At 41.3% G+C, this 16,586-nt stretch overlaps 1 protein-coding gene across 6 annotated transcripts in view; it reads left to right on the top strand.

Annotated features, from left to right (window-relative positions):
- Nucleotides 1-965: 965 nt before the first annotated feature.
- LOC125129451 (SLAM family member 5-like) overlaps nucleotides 966-16,586 on the top strand; it is a 32,702-nt gene continuing 17,081 nt past the window's right edge. For 2 of the 6 annotated variants that reach the window (XR_007135478.1, XM_047784148.1), the window contains exons 1-2: nucleotides 971-1,323; nucleotides 16,103-16,444. Coding sequence is in view for 3 of the 6 variants with exons in the window: in XM_047784148.1 (XP_047640104.1) it covers nucleotides 1,278-1,323; nucleotides 16,103-16,444 (388 nt within the window). In the remaining 3 variants the exon portion in view is untranslated. Of the gene's footprint in view, nucleotides 1,324-16,102; nucleotides 16,445-16,586 lie in introns of all 6 variants that reach the window. The other 4 variants (XR_007135476.1, XM_047784149.1, XR_007135477.1 and 1 more) reach the window with 3 other exon arrangements.

The following is a 16,586-nucleotide window of genomic DNA, read 5'->3' on the forward strand; positions in this document are numbered from 1 at the left end:
GGCTACCTAGAAATGAACTAGTTGGCTGAGTATGCCTCTCAGTGGGAAAGGCTACACACAGTCCTGCTTCCCCAGGTCCCAGGGCCTATGTCCTCAGCTTTCCCAGCACTCCCCCAAACAGCTGGTACAAGTTCTAACAGCTTAGCATCTGGGCCCAAATATTTATTCCCATTCCCATTCCCCAACACTGCACACAAGGCCCTCGCTATTCTTCTAAGAAGGATTGGGGGGGGGGTGAGTTCTAATTGTGACTCAGCATTAACAAACCCAGCCTGTATCCATGAGGTTGCAGGTTCAATCCCTGGCCTTGCTCAGTGGGTTAAGGATCTGGCATTACAGTGAGCTGAAGCATAGGTTCCGTATGTGTCTTGGATCTTGCGTTGCTGTGGCTGTGGCATAGGCAGCTGCAGCTCCGATTCGACCCCTAGGCTGGGAACCTCCGTATGCCACAGGTACAGCCCTAAAAGAAAAAAAAAAAGGGATTGGGGGGGCCTCTATTATAGAACAGTTCTGTGTTACATCTAGCTCAAACATAATATAACTATATTAATTATATTATATACATAATTTATATAAATATACATAAATAACCATATATTATCTGATCATATGCATCATGTTACTATACATAATATGATATTACATAATATGAATAATTATACAACTATATATAATTATGTAATAAAATTATATGTAATTATTATTACATATGACTATAATTATTGAATATTAGTTGCTACCACTTATTAAGCTTCTATAGTGTTAACACATTATTCCTATTCCCTAGTCTCTACCACGTTTCTCCTAATAAGGCAGACCTACACTTCAGACTGGCTCAGTTCTGTTGTCATTTCTTTCAGAAAGCCTCCCCACATCATCCTAGCCTGGGTTAGATGTCCACACTGCCCTCCCAGTTCCCCTTACTTTCTCTTTTGCAACACCCATCACACCCATTACCTGGAACTACTGATCTCCCCAACAAGAATATGAGTTCCATGAAAGGAGGGAGATCAATTGCTTTGTCACTCTTTATAACGCCTGTGCCCAGAAGAGTGCCTGGCACCGAGTAGGCTTTCAATAAATATTTGTTGAATAATTAATTAATGCTGGGCACTTTATGCAATAGGGAAGAATAAGTTAACGCACCCTTCACCAGTTAAGTCATACTTCCTTTCTTCGTCGTGGGTTTAAAACCCACAAGAAAATTGAACTGAAACAGACGTTTTCTGCTGGAAGAGTGCTATACTTATCTTCAGCAACTTATACCCTGGAAGAAGATGGCTCATCGCCACACATGGATCTTGCTTCTTTGCCTTCAAACCCGTGAGTTCTGACCCTTGCTGGTCCCCTCTTAATTTTCTGTGAAGTTTTAGAAATTGTTGTTAAGGAAGACATTGAAATGCCCTTTTGATGGCTTAACAGAAACACCCTGGGTCTCAAAAGGAATCCAGCTGCCTGGGAAGACTTATGGTTCAAACCTATGTCTCAGGCTTTAGAGTTTATATTTCTGAATTTTGACTGGACTCAGTCTCTAAAGGTCTGAGATAAACACTACTGCTCAGAAGAGTCGGCACACAGTAGACCTGCCCAGAAAACCAACAAATAAATAGGTAATCCAAAACCTTGAAAAACTTAAAAGCAGTTTCTTTTTGGCATTAGAATGTGTTCTATACATTTTAACAGAGATACACCCTTCTCAATTATATTTCATTACTCCAGCAGATTAGAGTGATGCATGACTATAATTGTCATCGTAAAACTTCATTTCCATAAGCTCCTTTTATTTTCAAAGCACATTCAGAGCTGTTTCTGTTTCTGTCCTCCAAAGGCTCTAAAACAAATGGAAGAGGTTATTATTCCTGTTTTACAGATAAATTAGTCCTTAAAAAAGAAACGGGGAAGTAGAACTAAGAATTCTGTTTTTCTTACAGCTTCCCAGCAAAGTATATTCAAACAAATATCGGTGTTTGTTAGTACAGAGAAAACTATGCAACATTAACACAGCTCAGGAAGTGTTTTGTCACTGCATATGTTATTTCAATGAATTCAAACAAATGTCTTATTTATGTAAAAATTGTTTGGCATTTCTAAATCTACTTACATTGTCTCTTACCAGCTCTGGAAATGCACTAGCAAATTCCTAGTATGAATCAGAAGACAGATAATCTAGTGGGTTGGGATTTCCTGAAAAGATAGTACCCCGGGGCTATAGTCTCTCTGGTTCCCTTGACAGTTTAAAGCTACGGCTCCTTTAATGTAAGTTTCATAGAGATTGTAACCACTAGGCAGGTCAAGTTTTGGGGGCCTATGATAGTCATCCTGATAGTCTGCATTTTACAAGTAGAAAATGCAAGTAGATGGGGGAAGAAGAACCTGATTGGAAATCTAGGGATGTTCTCAATCTTCCCAAAAAAGGCTAGGCAGGGTAGCATTTGATACCATTTTATTTGCAAAGCATTCTGCAATTTATATGCCTACATTCTTATGTGATACATATTAGTATTTTTAAGATTTTTATCTTTTTCTATTATAGATTCTGATTTACAATGTTCTGTCAATTTGTGATACATATTAGAATCATTGAAATAAGCAAGATAGATATTACTAATCCCATTGCATACAAGGAAAGTATAATCTTAGATTAAGGCTAAACAATTCACCTGAAATTTCACAACCTGAAATTGGCAGAGCTAGAAACAGACATGTATTCTTCTAACGCCAAGGCTATATTTTTTTGTGTCCATACTTTTCTGACCTCTTCACTCATTTAATTTTCAAATCCTTGATGCTCTTCAAAGAGCCAACACATGCTACAACAAAAGGCAGCTCTTAGATACACCTGCCTCCTCTACTGAAACTGAAATCAAAATTGTCAAGTCAATTAGTGAATCACTCATCTATTAACTTTAGGATATTGGGAAAGTTATATAAACTCCACCTGTTGTCAGGAAGGGAGATATTTCCCCCTTTTTTTCCCCTCTTGAATTCTTGAGGTTGGACTAATAATAAATTTTAATAATAAAATTGACACAAAGCAGATTACAGGAGAGAAGAAACAAATTTTAATTTGTGTACACATGAAATGGGACCAAAGAAGTGGCCAAAGCAAGGGTCCTTTATACTTTTTTTAGACAGAGAAACAATACATCTGTGAAGAATCAAAAGGACAAAGAAACTTAGGCTTTGGGTGCTCAATTAGTGAAGAATCTAAATAGAGTTGAGCTTGGAGTAGCAAACTAAATTAACAAGGTTTGTTTATATAAGCTTCTTGCCTCCAATTCTATCACCCTCTAGTGATAAGGGTGTCCTCATACCTCCAAAGGCAGGAAATGTTCCTTTCATGTGAGAGGTTTATTTTCTGCTTTCAGGGGGACAGAGAAGAGTCAGAGTTTTCCTCTTGCTTCGGTTGCTTCTCAAGCAACTTCAAAATCGTCAATATGCTATTGTGGCATATTTTGAGGTGGCCCCAGCACTGTTATTTAGACTTCAAAATGGGGAAACTATTAGTACAATAGGATTGTTTTGAGAATCCAAGTGGTAAATCATGTACAGCTCTTGGCATGGTACCTGAATACAGTAAGTGATTAGCGAATATTAGCTAATGCTGTTGATTTTCACCCTTGCTTTTCATGTGGTATTAGGAAGAGCCAGGGCTCCCTTGCAACAAGATCTTGGGCAAGACTCCTCTGTTTAGGATGACCCAAGCTACATGAGCAGGAGAAAAGATGGTGGGGGTTTGAACTTAGATGTGTGCTTTGGGGATTCTGAAAGAGGAAACCAAGGATGAAATATTCATTTTGTCCAGGACCCATAAATGAGGGGTAAGAACTTGTTTTTATAGCAGTAAACCCAGAAGTACTCCCATATGCCTTTTGCCTTTGCCGAATGGATCTGTTTGCCTCCTAAAGATTATTGCACAAGCATTTCCTGAGTGCAAAAATGTACCCTAAATCCCTCTTGCCATTATTCCTGGCAAATGTGGTCCCTGATATTTAACCCTGGGCTTAGATGTCCACACTGAATTTACACACTTCCCTGGAATTCAGAGCAGTTGAAGCAGCTGAGATGCAGTAGGAAAAGGAAGTTGGAAATCCACATTTTTTTCCCATTGAAATCACTGAAATAAGAGGAATCTGAGTTGCAGGCTCATGACCATTCCACATTGGAAAAGTTTTCTCTAAGAATCGAGACTCACAGTCTTATGTTCTGATCTCATTTGTCTCATAATGAGCTAGGAACACTGTGACTCTGACTGGCCCTCCAAGTGTTCTACTAGCTGCCTATGCTTTGGGGGAGAACTACTTTTGCTCCATGCTCATTTCCCTCTACTCGTTCTCTCTCACACTCTGATTCTTCCTTTTCTCCACCCCTTTCTTGCTTCACTTTCTTCAGCCCCTCACCTTGCTCCCTTCTCCTCTCTCCCATTAATAATTATCATAACTAACCATTTATGGAGCAATCACTGCATGTCTGGCTTTTCTCTAAGTAGTCTACATTTGCTGGCTTATTTAACCCTCACAACATCCTATGGGATGGGTACTATTAATATCTCAATTTTATATATGAAAGCATTGAAACACAGAAAAGTAGAGGCCGTTTAGCCAGAAGGTGGAGGAAGTACGATTTGAACTCCAGTATCTTTAGACTTAACCACTAAGCAGTGCTGGTTTTGTCCACTTTGATGCTGAAGTGGAATAAAATATTGTCCCTACTATTGATGTTATCACATGCTTGGATTTATCATTAGAGATGTGGAGACCCACAAAGCTGCCAGAGTGCCTTCACAACAGGAGCCCAAAGGTCAGCACTAGGTCACTTGGACTACTCAAGTAGTTCCTAAATCAACCCTTTCTCCTCTTGAGCCTTAGAGAAGGACAGATGCATAGGTTTGGGTATAGCTAGACTCATCAATGTGGAAAGTGGAAAAGAAAGAGGCATGAGCATTCATTTGGCGGATCGATATTCGTGGAGCTATGTACTTGCATTTCCTTTGTTATACTCAATTCTTGACTCTACACTTATAGAGCAGAGTAGTGATAATTAAAAAAAAAAAAGGATGGTCAGTATCCTATCTCTGTTTTGAGAATTTGTGTATTCATGTGCGTTTTTGTTTTGCAGAAGTGAATTCAAGTCAACTCAAATCTCAATAAAGATGACATAAAGTAAAAAAAAAAAAAATGCCACTGAAAATAGCGTACTATTGTATGGGGGTGGTAGTTTTCTTTTTTAAAAACCTCATGACCAAGGACTTTCCATCCTCATGGATAATAATACAAAACTTCTGGCTGCCTACCTTTTGCTTCCTCTTTGCCTGCTACTTCCCTCCACTCAGAATAACTGGTTACAACCATGTCTCCTCCGGATGCCACAGGGTACAGCTACCTCTAGTTACCCTTCAGGTCTGCAATATTATGGAAGTCAGTGAGTGGAAGGAGAGGAAGAGGAGGCTAGCTAGTGCAAAAAAAAAGGGGGAGGGACAAAAAAAACGAAGTTCCCACTGTGGCGCAGAGGAAACAAATCCAACTAGTATCCATGAGAATGCAGGTTCCATCCCTGGCCTCAATTAGTGGGTTAAGGATCCAGTGTTGCTGTGAGCTGTGGTGTAGGTGGCAGACACGGCTTGGATCTGGCCTTGCTGTGGCTGTAGCATAGGTCGGCAGCCATAGCTCTAATTTGATCCCAACCTGGGAACCTCTGTATGCGTTGGGTGCCACCCTAAAAAGCAAAAAAAAAAGAAAAAAGAAAAAAAGTGCTCATTTGGAGTATTGTAAAGAAGTGAGGGGATTTAAGTAGCTGTTATTTCCAATCCATGAATAGTTTCATTGTTGGCCTTCTCTAGCATGGCCCCAATATTCTTCTCTTCTCCCACGAAATGTCTGGGTATTACTTCAGTTTCTGTGACAATGCTTTCTTGTTCTACATAACAAACACATATGGTGCCTAGTATATGCCAGGTACTTTTTTCTAAAAGATTTACAAATATTAACTCATTTAACTCTCATAACACTTATATGAAGCAAGTGCTACTATAATCCTATTAGCTTCAAGTTGAAGCTGATAAAACCGAGGCACAGAGAGGTGATTAACTCTCCCAAGGTCTTATGGCTAGAACCCTGCAGAGTCAGGATTCATACCCAGGCTGTTGGGGTCTTCATCACTAAGTCAGAGTGCCTGATATGGGGGTACACAGAGGATGCTCCTCATGGCAGGATTCCCGTTAGTGGCTCTAGGTTCTTCCCTGTTGCTATACACACTTGAGAGCACTCCCATATCATTTAATCCTCATAATTCCTCAAAGGGGTAGAAGAATTTGATTTAATTTAGCAAAAATAGGAGTTCCCGTCGTGGCGCAGTGGTTAACGAATCCAACTAGGAACCATGAGGTTGCGGGTTCGGTCCCTGCCCCTGCTCAGTGGGTTAACAATCCAGCGTTGCTGTGAGCTGTGGTGTAGGTTGCAGACGCGGCTCGGATCCTGCGTTGCTGTGGCTCTGGCGTAGGCCGGTGGCTATAGCTCCGATTAGACCCCTAGCCTGGGAACCTCCATATGTCGCGGGAGCGGCCTAAGAAATAGCAAAAAGACAAAAAAAAAAAAGTCTAATTTACCAATGAGAATCCTGAGGTTTAGCAGATAAGTGACTTAGTCAAGATTATTTAGCCAGTTGGCAATAGAGATCCCTTTTGTTTTGTTTTGTTTTTGTTTTTGTCTTTTTGCCATTTCTTAAACCGCTCCTGTGGCATATGGAGGTTCCCGGGCTAGGGGTCTAATCGGAGCTGTAGCCGCCAGCCTACGCAAGAGCCACAGCAAGCAGGATCCAAGCCGCGTCTGCGACCTACACCACAGCTCACGGCAACGCCGGAACCTTGACCCACTGAGCAAGGGCAGGGATCGAACCCGCAATCTCATGGTTCCTAGTCAGATTCGTTAACCACTGCGCCACAACGGGAACTCCGAGATCCTTTACTAGGCCATGTCTCTTGACCCCTAGTTCAGGACATTTTTACTAACCATGCTATGAATCTCCCCGCTGTGGACCTAGGCAAAATTTGCTCTTGTTGTTAACAACATGAAGTTAAAGTTAGCCAACTGCTCCTTCTTTTTAATCAGTTTACACCATGGATGCTCCATACCAAGTCCCAGAGACCAGTAGAGTTCCCTCTGTCCTCTTTCCCTTGCTCTGAGTTTTCTACCTTGCTTTTTTTTTTTCCCACCTCTTTTTATGTCTGCACCTGTAGCATACGGAAGTTCTGAGAATGGCAGCTGAGGTCTACACCACAGCCACAGCAATACCAGGTCTGAGCCGCATCTGTGACCCACACTGCAGCTTGCAGCAACCCCAGATACTTAACCCACTGAGTGAGGCCAGGGATCAAAAGCACATCCTCATGGACACCACATCGGGTTCTTAGGCTACTGAGAAACAGGAACTCCTGTACCTTGCTTTTTATTGCTAGAAAAGGGGTCATTGGGTCAGTAGCCAAAAAAATTTTTATTCTTTCAACAAATAATTGTTATGGAAATAGTAATGACCAAAACAAAGACTCTATTTGTGGGGGTGCAAGGCAGCGAAGGTAATAAGTACGTATGCACATACAATTCTTTAGTAAGCCTAATGCTATGAAGAAAAATAAAGGCAAAACAATAGGGAGTGATGGGGCGGAGATTGCTACTCACTCATGGTGATTAGGACAGCTCTCTGATGAGATGACATTGCAGCAGAATTCTGCAGAGAGGGGAATGTTAGAAATTGTGTTTCAAGAAAGGGGGAGAGCAAGTACAAAGTCTCTAAGGCAATAGCAAGTGTCTGGTTTGAAGAATGAGGAAGCCAGTGTGGTTGGGGTGAGTGGAGGAGAGAAGGGTAAATGCGAGAAGCAAGGGGAGAGCCAAATGGACAGGGTCCAATAGATAATGGCAAAGAATACATAAAGAGACTGGAGAGCCCCTCAAAACCCAAATATATGTTGCTTTTGTTTTTAATAGGAAAGCTAAGGTGAGCTATGAGGTTTCAGTCTAAATACCCTCTCTGTTGTCATCAATATTTAATATTTCAGAGTCTCTTTGGATTCCACCCCACACTCCTTTAGTAAGTGTCCCTTGCTCAGCTCTGAAGAATTTCCCTCTATCCAGTTAAAGTCCTCTGACCCCATCAATATTTCTAACCCAGATGAAGTTTCTGACTCTTTTTTTTCTCCCAAACACATTTCTTATTCTCATGTTCCCTATTGCCCTCTTCCAGTTAGTGGGTTTTGGAAGCTACCTTATCATGAAATATACATTTGCAAACTCCACCCAAATGCATGGGTTTATCTATGGTAACAGGAGTTATCACCTAATACATGGAAAAATATACTAGGCTGGAGAAGGGACCCAGCTGCCCTTCCAGGAGAAGAAACCCAGCTCCCATGACTAGTCTGTCCACTGTGCACTCTGTCCAGTTCGGTGTCACCTGCCCCTCAGATTCCCTCTTCACCAAAACTACTATTCTTTTTTTTTCCATTCAGGACCACACCGCAGGGTTCCAGCCTTTTTTGCTTTGCTTCTCTTCCAGAAGTATTGCCTTTCTCCTACCCTTCCCCCCTGTGGTCTGGCTATGAATCACACTCATGGGAAGATGCTATAAATGCGGAACATCATTTCTTCTCTGGACTCCCAAGGCTGCTCGGCAATTCCTTCATCCCCTAAACCAATCTCTTGTTAACTCCCCAGGGAGTTCCCTAGAGTAGTATTTCCTCAAAATGTTTACAGTCACCAAAATAATAATAGCAATGACCATTTTTATGTGCCAGGCATTGTGCTAAGTGCTCTATCTTCATTAATTATCCACATTTTAGAAGTGAGGAACCTGAAAATCAGATAATTTCAATATTTTTTTCAAGATAATATATCCAGTTCAAATATACCAAGATTCAAAACCTGGGCCCCTAAACTTTATACATCCTAACTGGACCCACACTTGCCTCATCTCACCTCCTACATTATGAGAGACGAAGGCCATCAAGGATGACTGTCTACTATTTTATCCTCTCTACTGCAAAATATCCACTATGTGTTAAGCACCTTCCATGTGCCCTTACAACAATTTTATGAGGCTAGCATTATTATATCCTATCCTATATTAAAGTAAGATGAGAACCTTGGTAAACGTTAAGAATTAAACTTAAATACAAGCCCGTTTGGCTCAAACCTGTGTTTCTTCCACCTGACCAAGAGCAGTCTCTCTTCTCTCCCCACCCCCAACAATACTTCAAAATACCCTTATCCTTTCACTCATCCTTTCCTATTTACCTTCCACTTCAGATGAAGGCATGACTTTCCTTTGATAGAAAACTTGTACCATTCACTGCCCACCATTTTCTTTCCATCTTTTGTTCCACACAAGCACTAGTCACCTCTGTATCTCTCACTGTGATGGTGCTAGGGATTTGAGGGCAAGGTCCCTGGGTTCAAGTGATTCACAGGTTCCAGAACCAGGCACATGGATTCTTGACTACCAGCCAGGGTCAGCAAGTACTATGAGAGAGAAAGACAGAAGTCTGTGAGTAGGAGCACCTAATTTAAGGCAGGCATGACCATGGAACTCCCTATTTTCTCTCCCTTCCTACCACCCTTCCCCAACAGTATCTTCTATTTTAAAACAAAATCAAATAAATTAGTTTACTTGACCTTCTAGCTGTGGTTCTATTTTACAGCCTTTCTTTCACTGTCAAGGTTCTTCACTTCCTTACCACCTATTCTATCTTTAATCCTCTACATTCTGGCCTCCATTTAAATCATTTTATCTTGCACGACATTCTCAAAGGCTATCAATAACTTCCCAGTGGTCAAATCTAGGGGCCACTTTTGGTGTTTATCTCAAGTGAAGATGCTGAATCATTAGACATCAGTGACAGCCCCTTCTTAAGATTCTTTCTCCTTTTGGGTTCCGTGATATGTCCACCCTTGGTGCCTCTCCTGCCACTCTGGCCACTTGGTCTATTCAGTTTCTTCTGATGGTGCCTTTTCTAGACCTATGAGCGTAGTTCATAAGGCTCAGCCTTGGACTTCAGCCAATTCCTTCTCTTCTTCAATCACCTCCTCATCATAGATGATTCCTAAGCCACTTGGATTTCAGTTTGATGGCAACTTAGAGACTCAAAAATAAGGGTGGCTTAAAGAAGTTTATTTCCTGCTCATGTAAAATGACCTGCGTTGGTAGTTCCATTGGTAGAATAGTCCACAAGGTCATCAAGGATCCACATTTTTTCAATCTTCCTACTCCAAAATTCTCACTATTTGGCTTCCTCTTCTTGATTTAAAATGTCTGAGACCCAGCTGTCATAGTATTCCAGCCTGTAAAAAGCAAGGGAAAGATGTAGAAAGTAAATTATCCTGTTTTTAAAGACATAAAAGTCAATAAAACACTTCCACCTTTATCCCATTGATCTGAACTTAGTCACATGACCAAGCTGAGATGACAGAAGGCTGGGCAGTATAGTCTTTATTCTGGCCATATGCCCTGCCAAAAATTACAGATTCTGTTACTAAGAATGGAGGAGGAGTTCCCGTCGTGGCACAGTGGTTAACGAATCCGACTAGGAACCATGAGGTTGCGGGTTTGGTCCCTGCCCTTGCTCAGTGGGTTAACGATCTGGCATTGCCGTGAGCTGTGGTGTAGGTTGCAGATGCGGCTCGGATTCCGCGTTGCTGTGGCTCTGGCGTAGGCCGGTGGCTACAGCTCCGATTCAACCCCTAGCCTGGGAACCTCCATATGCCGTGGGAGCAGCCCAAGAAATAGCAACAACAACAACAACAACAACAACAACAACAAAAAGACAAAAAAAAAAGAATGGAGGAGATAGCAAATATTGGAAAACAACTAGCAGATTCTGCCAAAGCCCCCCAAACAATGCTTCAAACTTATTATCTTTCCTTACTTTTGATCTTTCCAACAGCTTACTCAGATGGTCCACCATCATCTCACATTCAACATTTCTAACTCTAAATCTATCTTCTCTTTTTGACCTCTTTCCAGCAAAAACTTTGTTTTCCAGTAGCTATTAGTTTTCTCATTGACATGAAATTGGTGCTCAGAATATATTGTTGAACGGTTGAATTTTATTAGATGCCTCTTTATTCCTCGTCTTTCTTTGTGCTATCTCTCAAATTCAGCCCTTCCTTTCCATCTCATTATCATCCACTGGCTTATGTTCAGATGGTTATAATAGCCTCCAAAATGGTCTCTCAAGCCCAGCTCCTTGTTCCTCTCGTTCTTACTACATTTCATTATCATATTATTTGACCTTAAAATATCATTTTAATCTTTTTTGGGGGGTGCCACACCCATGGCATATGGAAGTTCTCAGGCTAGGGGTCCAATTGGAGCTATAGCTGACAACCTACACCACAGCCACAGCAACGTGGGATCCACGTCTATACCACAGCTCATAGCAACATCAGATCCTTAATCCTGGCAAGGCCAGGAATTGAACCCAAGTCCTCATGGATATTAGTCAGGTTCATTACCACTGAACCATGACAGGAACTTCCATTTTAATCTTCAGTCTCGAAAACTGTAATAGCTCCCCTCTGCCTGTGGTTTAGATTTCAAGCATAAGGCTGTCTCAAATATAAATCTAATTTATATCTCCAGCCTTATCTCTCTCTACTCTGTTATGCAAGTGTATTCTTATTCAACCTATGTCCCACATTCTCCTCCTTCTAAACTTTTATTCAGACCTAAGGACCCAAGACACCCATCCTTTCCCTTTCTATCCAATAAAATTCTGCTCACTCTTCAAGGTCCTTCTCAAATTCTATTTTCTCTAGAAAGATTTCTCTAACCACTGAAGCTCAAAGTGGACTCTCCCTTCTTTGCATTCCTACTGAACTTTACTCTATCTACCATTCACTTGACTATATATCCTTTACCACCTCATATTGCAAAGGAAAGTTATATGTGTCTTATTTCCCTAACCTCATAAGGAGGAGTCCTAGTACCTATGTCTTCAGCCCAAAATTTCTGAAAAAGACAGGGAATTTCTCTTGGTCATAGACTTGCGTAGTGCTTTTCATAGTAAGTCCTTAAGACATTTTTGTACCACAAGTTCTCTCTGAAATTGGGTTTTCTTAAGGTCTCCTTCAACAATAGCATAATGTTTGTGTCCTCTCAGCACCCAGAAAAATATAGGAGTTGGTTGATATGGAGATTCTTTAAAAAAAATTAAAAGAAAAAAAAGAAAAAAAAAACCCTGAAGTTAAAAGAAGAATAAAGTCCACCAAGTAAAGTGACATCAAAAACTATCTGGAAGAGTTCCTGTCATGGCGCAGTGGAAACGAAGGCGACTTGGAACCATGAGGTTGCTGGTTCGATCCCTGGCCTCACTCAGTGGGTTAAGGATCCGGCTTTGCCATGAGCTGTGGAGGAGGTCGCAGATGCGGCTCAGATCTGATGTTGCTGTGGCTGTGGTGTAGGCCAGTGGCTACAGCTCAGATTCGATCCCTAGCCTGGGACCCTCCATATGCCTCAAGTGTAGCCCTAAAAAGATAAAAAGACAAAAACAAACAATCTCTGGGATTTAATTGAATTAGCCCTTAATAGTGGCTCCTTACATATTCTTCAGTACGGCCCTGTTATCACCAAAGTCATGATAGAGATGGACTAGAGAAGTCCTAAAAGGCATGTATTAATTATTAAGATGAGGAGGAGGAGGAGTTCCCATTGTGGCTTAGAAGGTTATGAACCTGACTAGTATCCATGAGGATGCAGATTCGATCCCTGGCCTTGCTCAGAGGGTTAAAGACACATGCGTTGCCATGGTGGTGCGGGCAGCGGCAGCTCGGATTTGACCCCCTAGCCTGGGAACTTCCATATGACACAAAAAAGGATGAAGAGGGGGAGGAGAATCATTGCCATTAATAACTTCAGAAATAACTAACATTTATTTTGCTTTGATGATTAACAAAGCATTTCCACTCATATTATACCCAATTTTCTAATCACTAATTAGGGAAATTTCATAGTTATTATTTCCATTCTATGATGAAGGTACTGAGACTTAGAAAAGTCTTGTGCCTTTATTAAGGTTCCCCAGCTCATAAGGAGGAGTCCTAGTACCTATGTCTTCAACCACCTTATCTTTCCACTACACACTATGGTTTTGCAGCTCTCTCTCTCTCTCAGACTTCAGTTGGAGTGTTCAAAGGTGCGTATTACGCCTGTGCAAGCCCTCTGTCTCTTCTCAGCACACCCAGAATTCTCACCAACACCACAGCACAAAATAGCAGCAGGGCTTCCCCCAGCTTTGCCTATCTGCCACCAGCACTGCCTCACCCTTTGATACCCCAGCAACACTTCCTGAATGACTTGCTACAAGGAAAAAAGACTTACTTGAAAAACAACACCACACACCAACCATTTTGTTACTGCCCTCCTATTAAGGTCTCTGCCTTAGCGAGCAGCCCACCACTTCCTGGGATTTGATGAGGGAAACCACCAGAGTTATGAGTATATGGAACCCACACCCTTTCCATCTTCCCACACTGACTCCAAAGAACAGAATGGAAATTAGGCATGAGGGTCTGACGTCAAAAAAAAAAAAAGCCTCATGAGACACGGAAGATCTGGCATCCTTTGCAGAACCCAGTACAACATGAAAATATGAGAGCCCTTGTTCAAATAACATTAAGAAGTTCAAAGTGACTCCTCAGCGTTAAATTAAGTTCAGGTCCTTCTGAGCTCAAGGCTCTGTACCATGGTGGAAGTCACATGTCCAGTCTGGGACATCCAAGGATCCAGGCTTGGACAATCCAAGTGCCCCTCTACCAGACCTCATCAGCCTGGTGGAAGAGTTTATCTGGGGAGAATTAATGTTCCAGGAATTTCTGATTCCTGCCACCGAAGTCAAGCTTAGTCTCTCCTTCCATTCCCCCAGTGCTTTGTTCCTTTTGCTTTTACCATTTAGCACCTGTCACATTGCGTTGTTGTTTACTGTATACAAGTGTCTTATTCTCTGGACTATGAGCTCCTCAGGGCTGCCACCATGTCCTATTCATCCCAGAGTTCCTAACACAGCATCTGGCACTTAGTATTTACTGAACATTTGTAAATAAGGGTCCTTAGGCTCCCCTTCCCTAGGGCCTCTTACTTACTGTATTTAGCTCACCCCAACTAAATCGCCAGTCCTTGCCTGAGATATTCCTCCAAAGGGAAAATCTTGAATATTTTAAAAGAAAGAGGTGTGTATTAGTAGTCCCTGGCTCATCCAGGAGTTACTGGGCTGGAGGGCAAGGGTGGCCATAGTGAGACGGCACCATCAGGTAAGAAATCCCTTTGCTTTTCTGACACTTCGAAATGACCTTTATTCTTGCCCTGCCAAGCCCTGGATAAACTTTAGGGTCAGCCTAAACCCACTTATGTGCTTTGAGGGGCTTACATGCAGCCTGGTCCCATTATTATTTACAGCTGAAGCCCTTACTGATTGGTCAGTGTCCGTGACTCTTGTTTCTTAAATATTTTGACTATCATACATGCTGGCTCAAAACACTATTTCACACTAAATAGAGCTCAGTGAGAATAACAGAGTAATGAAAGAAGAGGATGAAGAGATGCTAACACCTTATATTTGCATCGCCTCTCATTTTACACCTTGTGTATTAAATCAATTTACCTTTGTAAGATGATAGAAGAAAATAAACCTTTCATTTTTTTCCCCATGTTAGATTTTAAAAGCACAGCCTTCAGCTTTTGCCAAAAAAATTCCTGAATTCCCAGAACAAATCAAATTCCCTTCCAAAATTTTCTCTCAAAGTGCCACAATACTTATACAATTCATAGTTATCTAATCAACATTGTTCTCTTCCTTTAACTGCTTTGTCCTAGAGAGCGGGAACTATCTCTGATTTTACTCACCATTGTACCCCAGCTCCTTACATCATGCTTAACAGAGTGGATGCTCAAAAACCATTTGTATTATAATTAAATTAATAGATACCTGCCATAGTATCTGAAACAAAGCTGACCTTGAATAAATACATCCACTTATTCATAAATGTTGGAATTAAGAAATAAACTTGGCTTGGAGTTCCCCGTGTGGTGCAGTGGTTAATGAATTCAACTGGGAACCGTGAGGTTGTGGGTTCGATCCCTGGCAGTGGGTTAAGGATCTGGTGCTGCCTTGAGCTGTGGTGTGGGTCACAGACGCAGCTCGGATCCCGCATTGCTGTGGCTGTGGTGTAGGCCGGTGGCTACAGCTCCGATTCGACCCCTAGCCTGGGAACCTCCATATGCTGTGGGAGTGGCTCAAGAAAAGGCAAAAAAAGACAAAAAAAAAAAAAGAACAGGCATAAAAATAAACTTGGCTTACTTCAGAAGCTGCTCCAAGAGATCCTAGGCAACACATAAGTGAATTCCATTTATTAATTCTTCCCACGAACATTTATTTAGCACCCATTGTGTGTCAAGCACTTGTCTAAAGATTGGGGATATAGCGGTGAACAAAAAAGACTCCCCCAAATCACCAGTTCAGGGAGATTTTTTTCATTTTTTCAAGTTTTATTGAAGAATAATTGATATGCAATGTTGTGATAATTTCTGCCATACGAAAAAGTGATATAGTTATACACATACACACACCCATTCTTTTAACTTAGAGGACATTTATTCCAGAACCTCTAGAGTGTTCTCTGCCTATACCTTCTAGGAATAGAGGCATAAACGTATCTTTCTTTTTGCAAAGATCACAGTAGCCATCAGAGGCGCTTGTCTCAGCTCATCCACCACTTGGCAATTGATCTTGGGAAAGAAAGAATATTTAATATCTCAGACCTTGTGGAGATTTTTGGCCTTCATCTCTCAAATTCCATTTGGCCCTCAGTCTATACATCTAGATAAATATGTTTTAATGGCATGGATCGCTTAAAATTCACTGGGAAACTTAGTTTTTGAATGAGAATCTTTTAGAAAATTTAGCCACCAGAACATATTAAATCTATCTAGAGTAAAATGCTTAAAAAAAAGAGAGATCTCCCCAAGAAATTGGATGAGCTCCTCCTTGGATAAACTCAGGCCTGGGGAAACAGGGAAGTCAAAAAATGCAACAAGTTATGATTTTCTATTTATGTCCTAGGTCTGGGAGCAGTTGGAAGCAACACAGACATCACTATGGTAAATGGGATTCTGGGGGAGTCAGTGACTTTCTCCTTAAGTATCCTCAAATCAGAAGAAGTTAAAAGTATTTCCTGGCATTCCAAAACATCTGTCGCTGTTGTAGTACCAGGAAACTCAGGAACAATGATTACTGTAACCCACCAAAATTACTATGACCGACTAAATGTCTCAGGTCTGAACTACAACCTGGAGCTCAGAAATCTGAGGATGGAAGATTCAGGGATCTACAAAGCTGACATTACTGTAAAGAGCCTTGAAAAGGTCACCACCATCACTAAGTGCTACAACCTTCAAGTCTATCGTAAGTTGTGGGAAGACAGAGGGCTTTTTTTTTTTTTTTTTTTTTACTCTGTGATTTGCTATCTAAAGAACACCACTCTTTCTGACAACTGGGTTCCCTAATCTTTGTGTACTCATAAATACTTACACGAATATATCAATAC

This window comes from Phacochoerus africanus, chromosome 6 (assembly GCF_016906955.1).
Source record: "Phacochoerus africanus isolate WHEZ1 chromosome 6, ROS_Pafr_v1, whole genome shotgun sequence".
In the NCBI taxonomy this organism is placed as follows: domain Eukaryota; kingdom Metazoa; phylum Chordata; class Mammalia; order Artiodactyla; family Suidae; genus Phacochoerus; species Phacochoerus africanus.